The 21,973-nt window shown below is 36.6% G+C and overlaps 1 protein-coding gene across 1 annotated transcript in view; it reads left to right on the forward strand.

The window, feature by feature from the left end:
• The window catches only part of DIAPH1 (diaphanous related formin 1), a 92,317-nt gene that overhangs the window by 39,898 nt on the left and 30,446 nt on the right, over positions 1 to 21,973 (forward strand). Inside the window, exons 17-21 of the mRNA XM_029286737.1 lie at positions 4 to 189; positions 1,267 to 1,384; positions 13,224 to 13,319; positions 13,868 to 13,962; positions 14,360 to 14,461. Coding sequence (XP_029142570.1) covers positions 4 to 189; positions 1,267 to 1,384; positions 13,224 to 13,319; positions 13,868 to 13,962; positions 14,360 to 14,461 — 597 coding nt within the window. The remainder of the gene's footprint in view (positions 1 to 3; positions 190 to 1,266; positions 1,385 to 13,223; positions 13,320 to 13,867; positions 13,963 to 14,359; positions 14,462 to 21,973) is intronic.

A 21,973-nucleotide genomic window follows, 5' to 3' on the forward strand; every position in this document is an offset into this window, starting at 1 on the left:
CCTCCCCCACCACCTCTTCCCGGTATGCCAGGGTTGCCCCCTCTGTCTCAGTTTGGGATACCAGTACCACCACCACCTCCCACTCTATCTGGTTTTGGAATTATGGCAACTCCAGCTCTTCCATTTGGATTGCCTCCCAAGAAGCTTTACAAACCAGAAGTTCAACTTAGGAGAACTAACTGGTCCAAGGTGATTTCTTGTAATTGATAATTAGATATATTTTTCCCATTGTCAATGTTTCCTTTTCCAAACTCCTCAGTCTACCAGTGCTTTTTCCCCTTAATTACTCTGTGTTCAAGATTTTGAATGCTGAGGACTAGAAAATGTTTATTACTGATTGTTGCAAAACTAATTTTCATTTTGCAGAATTTTATGACATATAAAGTTGGATGTATTTTAGGTACTTAATAAATAGGTCAATTTACCTCTATGAATAATCTTAAAATAGTGAAATGTTTCTTTTGATATTTAAGATACTGCTTTTAATTTTTTAGAAATAATTATAGCAATCATTTAAATATGATGGATTACAGAGTGAAATTATATATAGATATGAATTTTAAACAGTAGCACAAGTATTGTGGTCTAAGCTTTTAGATATTGTGTGAATATCTTTATCAGATGTGCTGAATTGGAAAAGATAATTGTACATACCCTAACCGTATATAATGGGGCCAGAATATTTTAAGGCTTATCTGTTACTGAATGGAACTTTATAAGGCTTGCAGAAGTATAAAAATCATTGGTTAGAATGTGGGGTAATATATACATCCTGGAAATTTCTCCATTAGTTTCTCTGTTTAAAATCTTTTGATGCCTGCCAGTTTTTGAGACACATTTTCTTGCATATTTGTCTCCGCTAATTAGAACTAATTTTGATTTTCTGCTGCTTAATTATTCTATTTATTAGTAGTGAAATAAAGAGCTGGCATTAAGCATGTAATTATATTATTCTTTTTTTTTATTTGTACCCCATTCTTATGGGTAGAAAGGTAGCTGCCTCTTGTATTTTATGATGAAATGAAAAATGCATAATAAATTAATCCCATAAATTGATAAATGTAATTCAGCAATATTATCTCCAGACTAACACTATTTACTTTTGATGAAATGGTTTCTGTTTGATAAAAGCTTATGAACAATAGCATATTTGCCAACAGGCATAAAATCTTTTTGCTTAAAGATACGTACAGAACAGATAAACTGCAATAGGAATGTGCAATGGTGTTTATATGGATTATGTCATGTTATATATAACCTTTACAGATTACAGTACAGGAATTATCTGAAGGCTGTTTCTGGGTGAAAGCTAAGGAGGATCGTTATGAGAATGATGATCTTTTTGCCAAGCTAACACTTCGTTTCTCAACTGCACAGACCAAATGTAAGTAACATTTTGTTACTTACTTTGAGCAACAATAAGTAAGGAATGTGAGATAGGCAGCTATATAATTTACCAAATAAAGTAAGAACTTCATTGATGTACACTAAAGACAGAAATGTGTTAAGGATGGTTTATGCTTTTGTGGGGAAAATAAATTGAGCTCGCATCAGGGCCAGGGGCAGCTGAAAATTAGGAGGGTCACACTCATCCAACAAACCTCCCTATCCAAAATAGACTTTTAGGCATAGTTTATTGCCTTACACACACAAATGGTGCCCTCATGTGGCAGCAGGAAGGGACATGAGATCAAACTCACCATAATACTCACTCTATATGGCACCCTGTTGTCATCTGGTTACAGCTTGAAAATTGTGAATTTTCTGATGCCAGTTTCTGTAGAATGAAAACAGGAACCAAAGCAAATAATCAAGCTCTCTGTAGTGTTTATTAGATAGTACATACTGGAGAGGATCTCCTCTAAAACAATAGTGAGAGACATACCCCTGCAGAGAAAAAGATGCACTCTTTTATACATTTCAAAAGGAGGGGGAAATGAACATGCCTACATGTTCACGATTATTAGCGTATTAGATCTCAAATTACTTTCTGCCCTTCTGTTATCTACAGAAAACAATAGTCTTAGAAGAAACATTTGCATCTTGAGATTCAGTGATTGCATGAATGATAAAACTTAACCAAGGTGCCACTGTGGAAAGCACATACATTATTTGCAAAGTGGATTACTGACTACATAACCCTAAATTCAGATTATTTTAAAATGAATTCAGAGAATATTTGTAGCTAAGGGTTGACCTCTCTGGGGTCTTTGGTGCTCTTTGAGCTTAGTTGTTTTCTTGCAGATGTTTCATTACCCGACTAGGTAACATTATCATATTATTAATGCTACTGGTTACCTAGTCAGGTAATGAAACGTCTGCAAGAAAACAACCAAGCTCAAAGACCATCAGGAAGCTCACAATTAATTTCAATAATACACACTTTTCATCTATAGAGTATATATGGTTTCCCAAATTTATCATCTAGTAATATAAATATTTCATATTTATTCATGTCTTATTTTGTTTTTAACATGTTTTTTCTGTATTAGATATTTATAATATAAGCCAATTACAATCAAGTATATAAAACTTAATTTTGCAGTAGTTACAGTCATTCATAATGATATGACATATAACATATAAATAGATAGATAGACAGACAGACAGACAGACGATTTATAACATATAAATAGATAGATAGACAGACAGACAGACAGACGATTTAGATGAGGGAATAGAAAGGGAACTCATCAAATTTGTTGATGACATTAAACTGGCAGGAATAGTCCACACCCCAGATGATAGGCTCAAGATCCAGATGGAACTTGACAGACTTGAACACTGGGCCCTATCCAAGAAAATAAAATTCAATGTAGAGAAAAGTAAGGTCTTACACTTAGGCAAGAAAAACCAAATGTACAAGTACAGATTAGGTGAAACCTAACCTCAAAAGCAGTCTGTGAGAGGGATCTTGAAGCCCTAGAAAACAATCACTTTTTTGACAGCAGCCAAAAAATCAAATGCAAATCCTAGGTTGCATAAACAGAGGGATAGAGTCAAGATCACATGAAGTATTAGTACTGCTTTATAAAACCTTAGTAAGACCACACCTGGAATACTGCATCCAGGTTTGGGCAACACAATATAAAAAAGAACTTGAGACTCTGGAAAGAGTGCAGAGAAGACCAACAAAGAAGATGAACAGTTGCAGGAATTGGGTAAGTCTAGTCTAGTGAAAAGAAGGACTAGGGGAGACATGATAGCAGTATTCCAATATTTGGTCAATTTTTTCTAAGTTTTATAGTTCACACTTTGTAGATAGTCCACAATGTTTTCTTTTCTTTTGTTACAGCTGCTCTTTGTTTAATCAAAGCCCTGAAGGTCATGACAACAGGCTTTTCTTTCTGGGCTGTGTATTTAGGGCAGTATTTTCATCCACCACTAGATGTCAGCACCAGTCCATCTTTCAATTTTCTGTATTTTTTCCCCCATAAACTAATTCGCCGTTTTCGTTTAGAGGAGGGTGAAACAAAGACATCCCCCCACACTTTCGGAGGATTTTTACTTCTGGGTTTTTTTCTTTTTCTTTTTTCAGGAAATCAGTCAGGTAGACGAGAGAAAATCAATATTCTTACCCAGTTCACTCACGCTGTTTACAATCACGCTTAGTTTAATGCTTTTTGGCTTTGGCTGCATGTAGCTTGGGCTAGAATCACGAATGATGCTAGCCTTTCTTCTGTTGCTTTTTGGAGAGCTTTCCCTAGATGTCCGGATCGACCACCGTCTCCCCAGGATCGGCGGGGCTTCCCTCCTTCCTTGCCATCTCTCCAGGGTGGCTTTGGACCCATTTAGGGTCCCCAAACAGAGAGAAATCAACCGTACGGCTCGGATCGTCTCGATCCCTCAGCTGTAGCACTAGCTGCGCAGAACCGGAAGGCCACAGTATTCCAATATTTGAAGGGCTACCAGATAGAAGAGGGGGTCAGCCTATTTTCCAAAGTGTCAGAAGGCAACACAAGAAACAATGTATGGAAACTAATCAAGAAGAGAAGCAACGTAGAACTAAGGAGAAATTTACCAAAAGGTAGAACAATTAACCAGCGGAATGGCTTGTCTTCAGAAGTTGTGGGTGCTCCATTGCTGGGAGGTTTTTAAGAAGAGACTGGGCAGCCACTTGTTGAAATGGTATTGGGTCTCCTGCTTGTGCTGGGGTTGACTAGAAGATGTCCAAGGTCCCCTCCAACTCTGTTGTTCTGTTATATTATTTCTCAGACAAATACCAGAGAAGCTGAAGCTAGATAAAATACTTGTATACAAAAAAATGCTGGCAAGGGGTTGTATGGGACAAGTAGGGAAGGTTAGAGTTAGAGTTGACAAAGATGCTTTTTCATGAGGCAGCTTCTTGGATGAGAAGTGAAACTTCTTCAAAGAAAAACAAGTCCATTTGCCTCGTGAAAAAGCATCTTTGGGACAACTATGACCTGGATGACTGAGAATAACAAAAGAAAAGTCATAAAATCAATATCCAGATTCCCAAAGGGTTTCTCACAATAAAAAAGACATACAAAAAAATAAATGTATTTAAACACATTTTATTTATTTATTTATCAATTTGTATGCAATCTTGGTCATCTAAGTAATTTTAAGCAACCGTTGTTAAGGTCATCCTTAAAAATTCTAGACAAGGTTCCAAAAGCAAAGCAAGGACAAAGCTCCAGGTTTAGATAGCAAAGGATGTATACACCACGGTAAACAGCTTGGCAGTCAAAGTTCAAGGGTAATCCATCTCACAAACAACAAATATTACATTATTTATATTTACTTTATAAAGTAGATGTCTTCCAGGCATGCAGGACATTAACTCAACTGGTACAAATCTAGTCAAATCTAGTTCCAAGGTTGCCCAGGTATTCTAGATTGTTTTGAGAAAAAAATATTCTTAATGATCTTTGCCTGACATGTACTGCTATGCACTTTGGTGCCTCCCTGTTTCTGACATTCAGCTGGTGGTATTGATTCACAAAGAGCTTAGGGCTTTGGATAGGGATTTTTTTTTCATTTATTAGGTTTATGTCCCATCTTTCTTCCAAGTGTTCAGAGCAGCTTCCATTATGATCTCCCTTCATTTTATCCTCACAACCACAACTGTAAAGTAGGTTAGTCTACAGTCACTTGGAGTTTTTATGGCTAAAGGTAGACTTCAACCCTGGGTCTCTTCTTGCATTATTAATTTTTAGGGAAAAAGTAGAAGCTAGCTCAATTGTAGCAGAAGATGTGGTGGAACCGTTTGACCTTCCTTTGCCTATGTTCATATAATTTAGTCTTCAGTTCCTTCTTGCTTTTGTACCCATAAAAGGTACAAAACAAATCAGCATATACTAGCTGCTCATAATATCATATTCTGCGTGTGTTTCCTTAATGCAGTTGTATATTAGTGTTTTATATATATACTAATTTCTGATTGGGAAATTAGAGCCCTAATGTTTCATGTAGAAAATAACTTGAAAAATTATATATACCCTCTAGTGGACAAAACTGAATATTACAAAAATATTTTCTATACGTTTCATATATTCCTAACAAATTACCTAACTAATTTAATTAAAATTAGAATTCAGACAGTTTAGACCAGAGCATCTCAAACCTTGAGTAAATTATCCAAAATTGGGTGAAAGTGGGGGTTTTTTGGGTAACAATCCACAAACTCATTACTTAATCAAAACAGGGACAGTTATAAGAAAATGACTTTTTGATAAGCGGTAAAAAGAACATTCCAATAAGCAGTTTTGGATAATGAGGGAAAAGGTTTAGGAAGCACTAGTTTATACTTAAATGTGACTTTCTTCAGTTATCTACTTTTCTATTTTTTTTATTCTGTTGTTCTCTAAAGTCTGCACTTTATTTTCTAATTATCTCTTCATCCTAGAATCCTCTGAAACTTATTTATTGTTTTCCTCCTCTCTGATCTTCCTTTTTACACTGGGGTGCTCACTTTTAGCTTTAGTTGCTTGTGATTGAACAGTTTTGTTTCTGTTATGATTTAAAATCAGCAACTTCTCTTTTCAACCTCTCCCTTTTCTTTTCTCATAATAAGGAAGAAGTTAACCATTATGTAATTCTGGCAATGATGATGATGATAGCTTAAAAAGGAAAGTGTTATAATATAGAAGTTACAATTTGTGTATTTGCTTTAAAAATACCAATGAAAAAAGAAATCAAAGACAAATTGTTAATTTAGTAACAATTCAAAAGCATAATGTAGATGTTTCTTTTTTGCATTCTAATAATATGGAATATTGTGTTTATAATTGTGCTAAAAGTTTGTGCAAGCTTCCAAAATACAGTTAATGAAATTTCTCTCATTCCTAATGTGAGTAAGAATCTTTCAAATATGTGCTTTGGATGCCACCTGCTGGTGGGAAAATAATGCTTGTTTCCCTTCATTCTTTTAAAGACTTTTCTTCCACCTAGACCAGGGATAGGCAACCTTGGCTCTTTTATGACTCATGGACTTCAACTCCCAGAATTCCTGAGCCAGCATAGCTGGCTCAGGAATTCTGGGAGTTGAAGTCCACGAGTCATAAAAGAGCCAAGGTTGCCTACCCCTGACCTAGACTTTCTCTTTGGTCTTGCAAAATAGATGAAAAAGATGAGAAGCCTACTCTTAGACATGTATTGTTTTAGAAAAGAAAGAATATGCCTGCCTATATCCTTCTTCTTTTGAAAGTTTTTTAGATACTGGAACAGGAAAAGTAGCATGCCGCCACAAACAAGTATAGAATAATTACTGTTTTGCTGTCCTGGGAAGATATTTTACTTTCCACTAATTTCACTAGAGTATTAAAACATTTCAGATTTTTGGGCAAAAGTATAATATATTTCATCCATCATTTTCATACCATAACATACATCTTTCTGGGCAGTTCTCTAAATGGTCTCTAAAAATGTAAATTGGAAAATAGCTTTTGTAATATGTACAACATTGTCTAGTTTGAAAGGCTTTTTCTTGTAACAAAATAGTATCAGAGGTGAAATGTAGTTCTGTTAGAGAAACTTTGTTTTGTTTTGAATCTGTCTGAAGAGGATTTCACTTCTGTAGTCTCCATTTGATACAACTATCCAGACCCGCAAAAAGGAGTTATAATTGGACAGGTTAGCATGATAACATGATAATATATTGTTTATCAGTATGAATTTACAATTCATGCATGACTTGGGACTGGATTACCTGAGAGAATGTCTTTTTCCAAGAGTTTTTACCTGTCTGATCAGATCTAACAGATTGGGCATACTGCAGATTCTGTCAGCCAAAGAGTGCTCACTGTTAGAACTAGAAGATGGGCTTTTTCAGTTGTAGCCTCTGCCTTATATTCTCCCTTTAGAGATTAGAATCGCCCTAACCCTGTTAGTTTTCCACAAAGCTCTAAAACCTTGGCCATGTATCCTGGTCTGTGGCTCGGAATGTGTGAAGGGCTGCATTACTTGGCTTTACTATTAGCTGATTAATCATCACGACTGCTGTTTATATTATACTTATTTTGTGGATGGTTTTATTATTTTAATGTCTTTTAAATTGTTCTAATTGTTTTAAAATTTTAGGCTTGTAAACCACCCAGAGATACTTGGTTAAATTGGGCAGATATAAAAATTGAATAAATAAAATTAATAAAATTAATTAGGTTTCTTTATATATTATGCCTCCATGTGCTCCATCTGAAGAAGGGGCAGATACGACATAATGGATAATATAAAATATAAGACTGAGTATCATTTAAAGCTGTCTTCAAAATACAACAGTATGCATATTATAGTCTACCTTGTAGTAGGAGGGACGTGCCACAGAGCACTCCATGACTATTAAGGAATTATTGTAATTCTGTGTACAAGGCCAAATACTTTGTAAGATGTAGTATGTTACTGAAATATAATTTTAAAAAATTATCTGTTCTCTTACTATAAAACGTAACAGCTCATTCGTACCCATTTTGAATAGGGATAAATTTAATTGCAGGTGTGTAATTGTATCCTTGATCTGCTATAGTTTTATGCTCCATTATTTGCACTAAAGCATTTCTTGGTATGTTTGTGTGTGTCTATATGTCTAGGTTTCAGTTGTACCATTTTCCCCCTTTGTGTACTTAATGGGTAAAAAAATACAGAAGGATTCAGGTTTGGCTGGGACTCTAGGCTACTGTGAGTGTGCCCTTTCATTTTGTAGCAGTTTCTTTAACATTTTCATAGTAATAACTATTTCTTCTGGTGCATTCATTTATAGTTTCTTCCAAACATTAGTAGCAATATTTTTTTTCACATTTCTGTAGAGCCTATCTCCCTCAAATATAACATAACTTGTTCAATGGGGTAAAGCTTTGGTGAATTTCAAGATAAGACTAAAGAAGAATGCCTAATATCTCAGTATGTGAGTAAATAAATAAATTCTCTCATAGGCCAAATTACCGTACATTATTTGGCTATTTGGATTAAGATAGGAAGTGAAGGCATCTTGTAGATAGTTTGATAGTGTATTTATCCCAACATTTGCCTCACTTTGACAAGTATTTTCCTGTATATTTGGAAAAATAAATACTTTTATAGTAACTTTTTTATGAAGGAAATTACTACTGAAAGTGAGTATGCAAAGGTTGGACAAAATGTTTGAAAAAAGATATTTTCCAGTTTGCTTTAATATAAGCGAACTACCTCTTTTCGGATCATTAAAATAGCCTTATCCTTTGTAAGGCTCATGCAGCTGCTTCAGTTTATTTATTTTATTTATTTATTTTTAAGACTTATATGCCGCCCTTCTCCCCACGGGACTCAGGGCGGCTCACAGCATATTAAAACAACATAGTACATTTCCCCAATAAAAGCCAATTAAAAACCAAATATTTGTAGCTGTGTCTCTTATTAAAATCATTAAAAATTATCCCTATTTAAAATTCACCCTAGGTCAGTCCTAGGTTGGGTATACTTGTGCAATACAGCCACTTTGTTTCATTTCTGTTGTTGGTTCAGCCACATGCAGATATAGGTAGTTTGAAACAGCTTTCAGAGAGATCTTGCAAGTTAGCAAAGATGCAACTGCTTTTATATTATGGGAAGAGGAGCTTTGTTTGCATCTTTTCCAGATGCTTTGCACAGCCTCATGCAGGTATCAGCAGAATTGTCAAGAAAGAAGCTGCAGATGAAATTGTTCCTATGCCGTTGTTGTATTTTTTATTTTTTTATTTTTTGGGGGGGGGGGAACATAAAATGTAAGACATTGAAATACAGAATTGCAGCATAGACCCATATATTCATAATTAATTTCATTCCATTTCTTTTCTAAAGAAATGTTATTGGTAACAGGCTCAAAACGAGCATACAAATGTTGATATAATTTGGTTTATGCTATAATAAATGATTGGCCTATTTACCATTATTTGCTGCATTGATACAGGCATGACAAATCTGTCAACAACTATATGAATTGGTTCATACAATTCATTTAAAATGTTCACTTAAAGAATTAGTGTGTCCTATTTGCTCAATAAGTGGAGTTTGATTAATTTTGTTTGCAAAGTATCTTGTGTGAACTAACCTATTTCTATAATTGAAAGTTTGAATATGTTGCATATGTATACATTTGTTCATCTGTGAATAATCAAGGCTATCCATTTTTGATAAGTGGTCTATAATTAGCATGTAAGTTTTGTTTTTGAATAACTTTAGAATGCTCAGAGATACCCCTAATAAACTCTAGGTAGGCTGTTGTTTTCCAGTTTTGTGCCTCTTGCACTGATAAAGCATAATTCAAAGCTTTTCTTAAATTTTCTTGCAGTGTTTTTATCATCCACCAGATGTGCGCAGTTGAGTAACTTTGGCTCAGTTTCAGGGTGGTGATGTCAGAGCTACTGGATTGGAAGATGAGATCTCCTGACATTGTGTCATCAGGGTGGTGGCCATTTCCTCCCCTCCCTCCTCCCCCTTCTGCCCCCTCCCTTTCTGCTGGCCTCATTTCTCAGGAACAAAGAAAACAAACTGTGTGTGTGTGTGTTCCTTTTCCTCAGATAAAAGATTTTGCTTGGCTGCCAGAGCATCTTGTTTTTTTCCATCTGTTTCTTTCTTTTTATAGTATATCTCCCATACTAGGAAGATTTAACAGCATCCAGACTGTATTTTAGAGAATTAAGTGTAATCAAAGGGATTTATCAGCTTTATCTATGGTGTGGTGGTGGTGGTGGTGGAGAGAAGGGAGGGAGATCTAGTCAGAACTTAACATTCTAATGCAACTCCTCCATCTGGTACCTTAACAGTTGTAAATTGTTTAACTCTTCTGTATTCCATTATGGAAAATCTTGGGGATGATTAATTACAACACGTGCTAGGCTTTTTATTCTGATACAGTAATACTTCACTTTAAATATTCTTATCAAAGAGAAGTTTGCTTTTTAGCCTTCCATATAGTTGTATTTTACTTAATACCCATATGTCTGTATAATGATTTAGGACAGGTTTAGGACATTCTCAAGCTCACACTGCAAAATAAAATATGTAATTTTGCAGTTTTCCTGGGCTAATTCATGCAGGCTAAGTTGGGAAAATAAATTTATTTCTGCAAATCCTAAGTCTTCAATAGAGCCATTTAATGCTGTTATGTTGCTCTTAAAGTCTCTGTAAGTGCTTTCAGCTTGACCTACAGTGCTTACCAAGACTGCTCTTGAAATATGACAATATCAGAAAGCCAAAATTTGGAAGTTGAAATAATTATTTTCCTTTTCAATTTCAAATTCATGATATATAAATACTGCATTTGTGTAGCATATAATAATAGGTCTCTGCAATATTATTGTGTAAGATTTAATCTGGCAGAATATTGTCCAAATATAGACCTTTGTGGATTATAATTACAAAAGAATTTGTTGCTCAAAAATAGAATATATATAAATCTGAGAGAGATAGTGATTCTACAGATTTCTCATTTGCTAGCAGGCTGTCTTGTTTCCATTGCAACACATGCTTCTCAATCCTAAAGTATCTTAATGCCAAACCAGGTTTGTGTAAGCACCAGATGGTGCTGTTGCCTTATTTTACTATTCTCTAACTTCCTTTGCCGCATTCAGCCATTTTAGGCAGGATGTTTGCCTTCCCTTTAGACTCCATTTTGTATTGATGGCGCAGAAAAAAATTGAACAAGGGAGGAGTTTGCAGGAAGAATGAACCATGCTGAGTCAAAGGCTGCTATTATTTGATGGCTCTGCTTCCTGCTTTTTTTCATGTTCACTCAGCAGATATAGGCCAGGAAGCAAGCTTTATTTCATGAAAAGTAATATGTTTGTGATCAATAGCAGTTAAAAATGACCTTTAGGCACACTGAACCACCTTTTCTGTCTATTCAAATCAATGCTGACAAACCATGTTAATGGTTGGTTTTATTTTCATTCATATCTTTTAGTTATTTTTCAGGAAAATGATTATACGTCAGACTAAATCTTTTGCTATATATAGCTAATCAGGAAAGGTATGAATCATAGTGGGGGTTAATATAAGGAAGCAACAAATAGAAAGCAGTAATTATCAGAAAGATTATTTATAAATTTTTGAAAGTAAAATATGCTTTCCCATAGATAAGATGAATATTAATACATTGTTTTATTCAGTTGTAGTATGCAGTATGTGAGCTCCTCTCTTCATATTTCAGGTTTCAATACTGAGTCAAAATTGACTACTGCAATATTTGAGAGTGATCAGCTAATAGCAGGGGTCTTCAATCTTGGCCCTTTTATGACTTGTGGACTTCAACTCCCAGATTTCATCAGCCAGCGTGCCTGGTTGAGGATTTCTGGGAGTTAAAGTCCACAAGTAATAAAAGGGCCAAGTCTGAAGACCCCTGGCTTATAGTAAGAACAAAAACCCAGAGCATTCTCAAACTATTGTTTCTTCATTAGTGAGTTTAATTTCAGGAAGTTACTGTGACATGGACCTGAAACATTATTTTCAGAAGAGCTATATGTGCTACCTCAGGTCTATTTCAGTCTCTCTCTAAATTCAGGGGTTTTTTTTTAATCTGTTAGTGAATCAAGTTGTTTTCCTCTTGCCTTCATTAACTGATTTCAAAGGAGTGACCCTATCTTTTGGAGAGGGGAAAAAAAGAAGGCAGAACGTAATTGCTTCTTTAGAAATGACTGAACATAAAGCATCAAGTTAGGTGTGACATAGCCATTATTACATTAAGTAGTTGGTTAACATAGGTAATATGATAAGAAAAATAATCCTTATTTAATCCATGAGAAATTGTGTTAAATCTAATGAATACATGAATTCCTATTTACAGAAATCAGTCTTAATTCCTTTTCTTGTCAATATAATAAAGACTACGTACTCAGATCTAATTCTAATATAGGATTTGTCACTGCCAAAGCAATTCTTTTTCTTTCTTCTTTTTCCGTCCTTTCCCCAACAAACAGCTGTGATAATATATCTAATAGGATTATATTCCATGCACTTCATGTGGTAGATTGTGATCCATAAAAGTTTATGTGATAATGTATTTATTGTTCTTCAGAGTGTGACAAGTTAATTTCTAATAACTGGTCACCACTATGTCATTCTTAATGAGCTGATGAATCTGTGCTCTATCTCTACCATTTTTCAGGGCAAGTCCAAACTCAGATAATCAGATATCAATATGTTTTATCATATATTTCCTGTACATACAAAATTATACTATTCACAAGGGAATGGTTTCCCCAGTGTAGTTTTCTCTATGAACGGAATAGTTTCATCCATAGGGGCATTTCACTTTGTATATTCCTGGCTTCGTATCACTATTGCAGGTCATCTTGGTAATCATTTGTGATTCTAATGCCCCAAGTTGATGTATCTTCCATTTTGTTCCTTAGGGCAAGATTCTATTTTCTAATTATGCTGTGCCACTTTTTTCTATAAGGCTTATCTAAATCTCTTATCTAAATCTTATCCAAATCTCTTATCTAAAAATTGTGTACCTCTTTGTCACAGGATTGTGGAATAGTCCTTTATGTATGGGCACATAAATAGATCAGTTACTGCTTTGAAATAATAAATGGGGGAATGACTGTAGTTTTTTTTCGTATGGGGAAATTTGAAAGATACCTCCTGATATTGGATGCATCTATTATAGCAGGCATACCTCATCTTTTTATCCCTCTTAATAATCTTTTCAGTGGTTAAGGGATGTCCTGAATTTCTTTGAGAGATTGGTAGTTATGGACAGTTCTGTTGAAGTTATCTGGGTCACTAAGATCTTTAATTCTTTACAGCAAAAAAGCAACCTGAGGGTGGAGAAGAAAAGAACCAAGCTAAGAAGAAAGTCAAGGAGCTGAGAGTGCTAGATTCAAAAAATGCTCAGAACCTTTGTGAGTATGATTTGATATGATTAAGGAGAAATTCCTATCAGTGAGAACCAGTGGAACAGCCTGCCTCCAGAAGTGGTGAACACTGGAAGTTTTTAAGAAGAGACTGGACAGCCATTTGTCTGAAATGGTATAGGGTTTCCTGCCTGAGCAGGGGGTTGGACTAGATGACCTCCAAGGTCCCTTCCAACTTTATTTTTATTTTTATTATTATTATTATTATTATTATTATTATTATTATTATTATTATTATTATTATTATTATTATTATATTACTGGAGGTTTCTAAGAAGAGACTGGATAGCCGTTTGTCTGGAATGGTATAGGTTCTCCTGCTCAAATGGGTTGGATTAGAAGACCTCCACTGTCCTTTCCAACTGTTGTTCTGTAATTCTGGTAGAAAAGTTTGCCTATGTTTACTGTGACAACTTTCAGAAATTATTTAAATGTTTATTTAAATGAAGGAAAAGTCAGGAAAGGTAATTTCTCTTATTTGAATATTTGGATAGGCCAATAATTTGGTTAATTGTGCTTCTCTTTAAATGTGGCAGCAATTTTTTTGGGCTCCTTTCGCTTGCCTTATGAGGAAATCAAGAACGCCATCTTGGAGGTGAATGAAGCTGTGTTGACTGAATCCATGGTGCAGGTGAGAACGACTAGAATGTGTGATCATATTTTCTCTCTAGAGTGTAAGTCTGCACAGCCAGTGTCCATTAAGTTGAACTCAATCTCCAGTAGTTCTGGCAACTAAAAAGCATTTATTTTGCTATCCAGGATTGTAAGAACAGAGAGAGATTGTCAAGAACTGGCAGCCCCAAGGTTTCTGTTCGATAGCTCATAAATTATTCAGGTTTGAGTATATAATAATAAGGAGATTATGCTGTCATTGGATCCTTTGTATTTGAATATTTGCATATCAAATTATGTTAAAAGGGTTCCATAGTTTGAAAGACCCATCCTTAGATTAGTTTTTTCTAGGTTAATATTATCATATTTATCAGAAGCTATTCCAAGCAACTGTATCCTTTTAACTTCTTTCTCAGAATCTGATTAAGTTAATGCCTGAACCAGACAAATTGAAGATGATAGCAGGACTGAAAGAAGAATATAATGAACTAGCTGAGTCTGAGCAGTTTGGAATTGTGGTAAGTGATTATTGCAGAAGAGGAATCATATCTCTTTCTGAAAAGAAATAAATAACAAACACACAATAATACAGTGTAAGTTTGTCCCTCTTATTTTTCAGACAGTCTGTCACATCATTTTCTAGGACGTCCCAGTGTTATGTCTACCATGTTATACTAAGTGCTTCATTTTTTTTCTTAGCTTTGAGTTATATCCTTATATTCTAGCCTACATGTCTCCTGAGCTATTTGTGCTTGAGACAGAAAAAAATGGAAATTCTGATTTTGGGATTTGCTGGTTTACTTGTTGCTATTAAAATTGCTAGTATATACTAAGTATGTAAAACCAAAAAGTTGATGTTGTAATTTTATTGCCTTTATTCTACTGCGCTGAAGAGTTGGGAGTTAATGCTTTTTTCTTCTTTTTTCCCCTTTATCCCACACTTTTCCCTTCCCCTTTTTTCCTTCTCCCGCTTTATTTTTCTTTATTTTCACTTGTATTTTATAGAAATATAAATTTTGTCCTTCACACTGAAGCCTTAAACAATGAGGGGAGGTGTATGCTACTATTCAAGGGGAAACTTTAACAGAGTTGGAAGGGTCCAACTCCCTGCTCCAGAGGAGACCCTATACCATTCCGAACAAAAAAAGGTTAAAAACCTTCAATAAAGGAGTACCCACAACTTCTGGAGGCAAACTGTTCCATTGATTAATTGTTCTCACTGTCAGGAAATTTCTCCTTAGTTTAGGTTGCAGCTTTCTTTAATAATCTTCCACCTGTTACTTCTAGTACTGACCTCAAATGCTTTGGAGAATAGATTGACCGCCTCCTCTCTTGGCAGCTCTTCAAATATTGGAAAACTGCTATCAAGTCACCCCTAGATATACCCAGTTCCTTCAACCATTCATTGTATATTTATCTTCCAGGCTCCTAATTGTCTTTGTTGTTATTCTCTATAGTCTTTCAAGTATCTCAACATCTGTTTTGTATGCAACATTCCAAGTGTGGTCTTACCAGTGCAGTACAAAGCAATACTAACAATTTACATGATCTTTATAACTTGATCCATCTATTGAGGCAGCCTAGGATTGTCTTGACTTTTTTTGGCAACTATAGCACAGTGCTGGCTCATACTTACAGTAGTGGCCAAAATTGTGGAAACCTTTTGGGAAAAGTGTACAGTAGAAATGCCACCTTTGGTTAAGTTTCCACCAATTTTTCTTCTAATTTCTTTATAACTGTAGCCTTGTTTATTTAATAATATTATTTTATATTGCTCTCTGGGCAACCAGTCAACTCTTTGCACCATTACTTTAATTTTATTATGTTTTACAAGCTCACTAAATGAAAGAACACAAAAAAACCCAACCAACTTGATAGCGATCACATAACACACTGACAAATGTCCTCCTCTCAGCTTCAATACATGACATCAATAACTGAATCCTACTGTGATCTGATTGGCTCATTGCCAAAATAAGATGACACCTGATTGGTTCTCTAAACACTCATGCTCATTAGCTACAATCAGATGAAGGAAAGCTACCTGATATCAACCTAAGCAAGTTGTGCTTTCTTTTTCTGGTTATTTGGCTATAACTTTTCATAGAATACAGTACAGGTAATTGAACAAACTTTGTTGCATTACATTCTTGATTAAATTATATATCCATTAAATTATATATCCATTGATATATAATTTTTATGGTACTACTCCAAAAAAAAGTGGTGATATTAGCCATCAAACCTCAAAAATACACTTTTCCCAAAAGGTTTCCACAATTTTGGCCACTATTTGTGGTATTTGTCCACTAGGTCACTTAGATCACTCTCACAGTTACAGTTGTTGAACCAAGTACCACCTATTCTATACCTGTGCATTTGAGTCTTCTTGCCTAAGGATAAAACCTTACTTTTCCAGCCGCTGAATTGCATTTTGTTAGATAGGGCTCAGTGTTCAATCTGTGGATATCCTTCTAGATCTTGAGTCTATCTTCTAAAGCAGGGCTTTTCAGCCGGTGGTACGTGTACCACTGGTGGTACACCAGCACCTGGCAGGTGGTACGCTTATGATGGGTTGAAAAGTACTGTAAAAAAACTTTTAAAAAGTGTAAAAGTATAGCATGGGGATGAACTGAAGCGGCTCCCCCCCCCCCCGCAGTTACCTCCTCCTTCAGAGCCTTCCTGATGCCTATGCGTGAAAGCACCAGGTGAGCTGTGCTTTGCAGGATGAAGCCAGCAGACCCGTCAGCATCAGGAAGGCTCTGAAGGAGGTAGCTGTGGGTGGGGGGAGCAGGAGGCTTTCCAGCAGGTGCCACCAGGCCTACAAATGCGACGCTGCCCCTCTGATTTCCAACCCCCAAATTCCAGAGTGAAGTTGGACAGTCTCTGAGCGCCCCTGACAAGCTGCAAATCTGCTGTAGTCTCGGCTGCTGCCCCCTTCCTTGGCTGGGCAAGGCTGGAGCATGTGGCCTTAGTCGGTGCTGCCGGCATGGCAGCAGGTGGGAGCGCCGGATGAGCGCCGCTTTGCAGGACGAAGCGGACGGAGGTACTTGCAAGTCCCACCCCAGCTATGGTGAGGAGCTGCAACTGAGTCTGTGTCCTGGGGCCGAGGAGAAGGAACCGGAGGGGTGCGGTGACTGGGCTGCCTTCTGGCCCTCTGGATTCAGGTTTTTCCTTTGATTGGGGGGGGGGGGGCGTATGGCCTGACTCATGCCGAAATGCAAATCCCTTTCTAAGCAGGGATTGGGAGGCTGAAGGCCTCTATCTTAGTGGCCATGAGTTCTAAAATCAATGGGCTGCTGCTGGGGAGGAGAATCAAAATAGGACAAATCAAGCATAGTCCACCATGGTTTACTGATTGCAAAGTTTTCCTCGGGTTTTCCTATCCCTTCCTGGGCTATTAAAATCACATTGGCAAGGTCTGTACTGAACTCCTAGCTGCAAACTACTCAACCGGATTTTAGCCTAGCCCCTTGTGCAATCCCAGGCCACATTCTGGAGGTAAGAGGATGTAGTAACAGGAGAGCGCTGCAAAATTGATTCATTATTTATTCTTGTCTTTAGCAGCAATAACTACATTCTTTGCTAGCAACCTGCAGGCTCTGAACTTTCCTTTCCCCTTGGGGAAAGAATTCAGAAGTGCTAAATTTATTTTTCCTGCTAATTACAGTATACCTTGTTGGTTTTTTAAGGAGTTTATGAGAAAAAGATGTATCTGAAAACTAAAGGATGTATCAATTGAGTTGTGAGACAGGAAAGGGAAGTACATGGACTTATATACTTCCAGTTGCTGACAGGTGTGCTGCTAATATTCTGACTTGACACCTGCATGCTCTCAGGGCCCAAAGATTATCTTCATTCTTCATAGGGCGGTATTGTGGATTAACTAAATTTTTCTGGGTTCTGATTTTAAGGTGAGTATCCTGAGCTATGGAGGCCTTTAATCTTCTTAAATACATAATAATAAAATAATGAGAACTAAAGGCTCAAAGGGAAGGCAGATTAGAAAAAACTAGACCTTTTGGGGTCTTCAATTCCCTTCCTGTTTGCTCTTCTTAACATCAATAAAGGTGGTTTTTCTAGAAAATATTTGAAAAGCTGTAATTAGTGATTTAACTATGTTTTCTTTTTGGCTGTGTTTTAATTTATATATAATGTATGTTTAATCGAGACGGTTGGAGAGGTAGAAGTGGCCAATATGGAGGCTGCACCTTGCCCTCCAGATCTCTGTCTCCCCTGCAGATCTCTGGAGAGGAGGAGGGGGTGGCAGGGGAGCTGTGTGAGGGAAGGCTGCCCCAGCAAGCCAGCATCCTTACTATGCACGATTGGAAATGGGAATTCCCTTTCAAGAAGAGCCCGCCTCCTTTGTGCAGGACCCAGGAGCGCTGCTCCCCTGCCTCACACACACACACAGACACAAACATTCCAAGCTTGGACACTGGTATCCACATCTCAGCTAGCAAATTGCCAATTATGCCTGGGCTTGGGGAGAAGGCCCTCTCCTTCCTCTGTGGATAAAAGTCCCCAAACCTGGAATGTGGTGTGCGTGTGTGTGTGTGCGCACATGTGCTTGGCTGCTAACAGTTTGGGGAGGCGAGTTTGTGGGACACCGAGTTGTCTCCACATCGAGTTAGCCGGTGCGACTTGTTCCGTTCTGACCCAGCTGTCTTGAGTCAGCTGTGTCCAGTGAGTGGCGTCGAGGAAGCCAAGCCCACATGCTAGGCAACTAGCTTAATTAGTTTCTAGGTGTTTGCTGATCTGTTGCTTGATTATCTTTTCAGGATTTCCCAAGATAATTGATGTGAGATTGATTGGTCTGTACTTTCCTGGATCATTCCCCTCCCCCCCCCCCAATTTTTTTTTGGGGGGGGAGATGGGAATGATCCAGGAAAGTACAGACCAATCTTCAAAAACTTTGATCTTCAAGAACTTTGCCAGGAAACAACTCTTGGTTTGAAATGGAGTTAGACTTTATTGGAATTGGTTAATTGTAAATACTAGGAAAAATATAGGCAGTTCTGTAATGTAGGATTTTCTTAAAAAAAACAAAACTAAACTAAAAAAACTAAAAGTTAGTTTAGTTTCATCTCCAATATGAAGATGAAGAAATATAAGCAGTTGCTGAACTGTGTTTTAACAGAAAACAGAATCAGGTTCAGTTTAGTTAATGTAACATATTTTAATAAAATATTTCCTTCTATAATTCAATGTCTTAGGCTAAATACCATAAAAATTGAAATAGAATCATATTGATTTGGACCATTTAGGTCCAAATGATGTTGCTTTTAGTACATCAGACAAAGATAATATCTGTTGTTTAAAAATAGAAATTATTGCAGCCTTTTTTCTTTTTCTTCTTGTGACAACACAGGATCACAAACATCTGACAGTGGTTTATCAAAAGAATTGTGGTTTAATATACAACATGAAACAAAAACATTCAGGGAATATACAGAATACAAGGCAGTCAGTTATATACAAACGGTTCAAGAGAGCTAAAGATTCCAATTGTCATTCCCCTCAGACACAATCTCTTAAAGGGACACTATTCCTAAAATACTCTGCTGACACATTCTCCACACATCACTTCTGCCGGTCAGCTTCTAAATTATAATTACCTTGACACTCCTCCCATTTAGAGCTGAACCGTTGCTAGTTCAAACACCTTTACCCAATTTTGATGCTTGTCTGAACTCAAAGGCTTTGTTAATATATCAGCCAAATTATTTTCAGAGGGGCAATGCTTTAACTCTATAGTTTACTCTTCACTGCCTCTACTACACTGCAATTCATTATTTTGTAACACCTTTTTATATACCCACTTACATCCCACTACCTTTTTCCCTCTGGCTATCTCATGGGCGAGAACACTTGATACACAACCATAGATTTCATTTCCCTGTCCAGGGCTTCCTTCCATTTTTCTCGTTCTGTTTTCGGTAAGGACATCATTTCTTGGTAATTGCGAGGTTCATAACGGACACTGCATACTCTAACTTCACTTGCCTTGTATCTATCAGGAGGTACTCCTTTATTAATTCGTTCTGACCTCCTTGGTAACACCTGTTCCTGTGCTTCTGTGTCCTCATTTTATTGGGTTGATTTTACTGTCAATTAGTTTTTATTTTTATGAAGATTTTTAAAACATTCACTTGGAATCTTCTGTCAGTTCTGCCTTAAAAATTTTTATGTGTGATATCATTTCAGATATGTTAAGGATATCATAACTCTAGTTATACAACTTCAATTCCTTTAGTCCAGGCATGTCAAATTCAGGACGTCACATGACGTCACGCAACATATCGGAGCTTTTTTGCCATTGCCGGCAATGGGGTGGGCGCGGCTCCGGTATGATGAAACTGGCCTGCAGGCCGGCAGTTTGACACCCCTGCTTTAGTCCCTCTTTTGGTCCTGGATAATCCTGACTGCTCTTCTCTGAATCAGTTTCAATTTGACTGATTCAGAGAAGTGTAGTGTCCAGAACGAGGCACAGTAATCAAGGTAGAGGTAGACTACTGCAGGGCAAAGTGGAATGATTTAGAAACTAAGTTTCGACTGATGCAGCCAAAAATTGCATTTTTGTTTTTTGGAACTATATCATACAGCTACATTATTCAGTGTATAACCAAAGAACTTTTTCATAAGTAATAAATCAAATCTCAAATTCCAAGCCACCTATCATGCACACAATAGTTGTCCATTTGAGTTTTTTCTATATGTTTAATTTTGTATTCCTCTCTCTTAAATCGCATGCCTTTTCCTTACTTACTTTCAGTATTAATTCTATCTTTTAGGGTGTTAGCTATCCTATCCAATTTTGTGCCAAGTGCAAATTGTTACAATAAAAATGGTGAAGAGTGCAGAGCCCAGGACTGAATCTAGTGGTGTCCCATTCGAGACATTCTCCTGGTTGAGGAAGAACCATTGATGAGCATTCTTTGAGTACAGTTTTCAGATCAGCTCTACTTAATTATCATGACATCCAGCTCATCAAATATAAGATAAGGTTAGTCTAGTAAGCATTGTTCTTGATGAATCCATGCTGACTTCTGATAATCACCATATTGTTTTCAATATGGTTACAGATTACTTTATGATCTGCTCTACAAACCTCCCAGCTATTGATGTCAGGCTGACTAGTGTGGATTTCTTTAGATTCTCTTTTTACCTCTATATAAATCGGTATAATATTTGCCTTTATCCTATCATCTGGCACTTCATTGGTTGTTCTGGATTTCTTAAATAATATATAAAGATTAAGATGGTCCATAAGCAACTTCTTTCAGTGCCCTAGATTAAAATATTAAAAATGAATAATTACTCTCTGACAATTTTTTTATCAGTCAGACTTTAATCCTGCCACTTGATTCTGTTTTGAGGAACACATATTCTCTTATTGGAAAAAAGTAAAGCAAATGTTCTTTCACAAACATTTGTTTCCTATTAGCATTTTGCGATCTCTTGAGAGTTGATGTACAAATTATTTTCTTTTTATTTTAAATCTAAATGAGGAAGCATTTTGTTATCTACTGCAGAGGTCCCCAACCTTTTGGGCACCAGGGACTGGTTCCGTGGAGAGATACTTTTCCGCGGACCGGAGGGTGCATGGTTTTGTGTGCTGCCTGCATTCTGTGGATGGGGCTTTGCTTGTTTGTGTGGACGGTTGCTGGCATGTCGCAGCCCAGTACTGGTCCATGGTCCGGGGTTGGGGACCGCTGATCTACCGAATGCTTTGCCAAACTCAAATCATTCTGAATTTTATTTTTTCTGATTGCATGTCTACAATTCCAAACTACCTGTATTTTTTCTTTGGTAACCTGTCTTGATTTTTACCCTCTATTCATGTCATTTTTTATTTTAGATTTTCAATTAAGTTTTTTGTGCTACCTTATTGGCACCTTCTGCTTCTTCTTCCTCCTGCTTCTCCTCTGGATTTTTTGCTATTGTAATTTTATTGTATTTTCCTGAATTCCTACCACATATCATCCAGCTTTAAATTCTACTTATAATTTATCTCTGGTTGTTAAAAT

Source organism: Protobothrops mucrosquamatus, unplaced genomic scaffold, assembly GCF_001527695.2.
Source record: "Protobothrops mucrosquamatus isolate PMUCROS unplaced genomic scaffold, P.Mucros_1.0 scaffold_226, whole genome shotgun sequence".
In the NCBI taxonomy this organism is placed as follows: Eukaryota; Metazoa; Chordata; class Lepidosauria; order Squamata; family Viperidae; genus Protobothrops; species Protobothrops mucrosquamatus.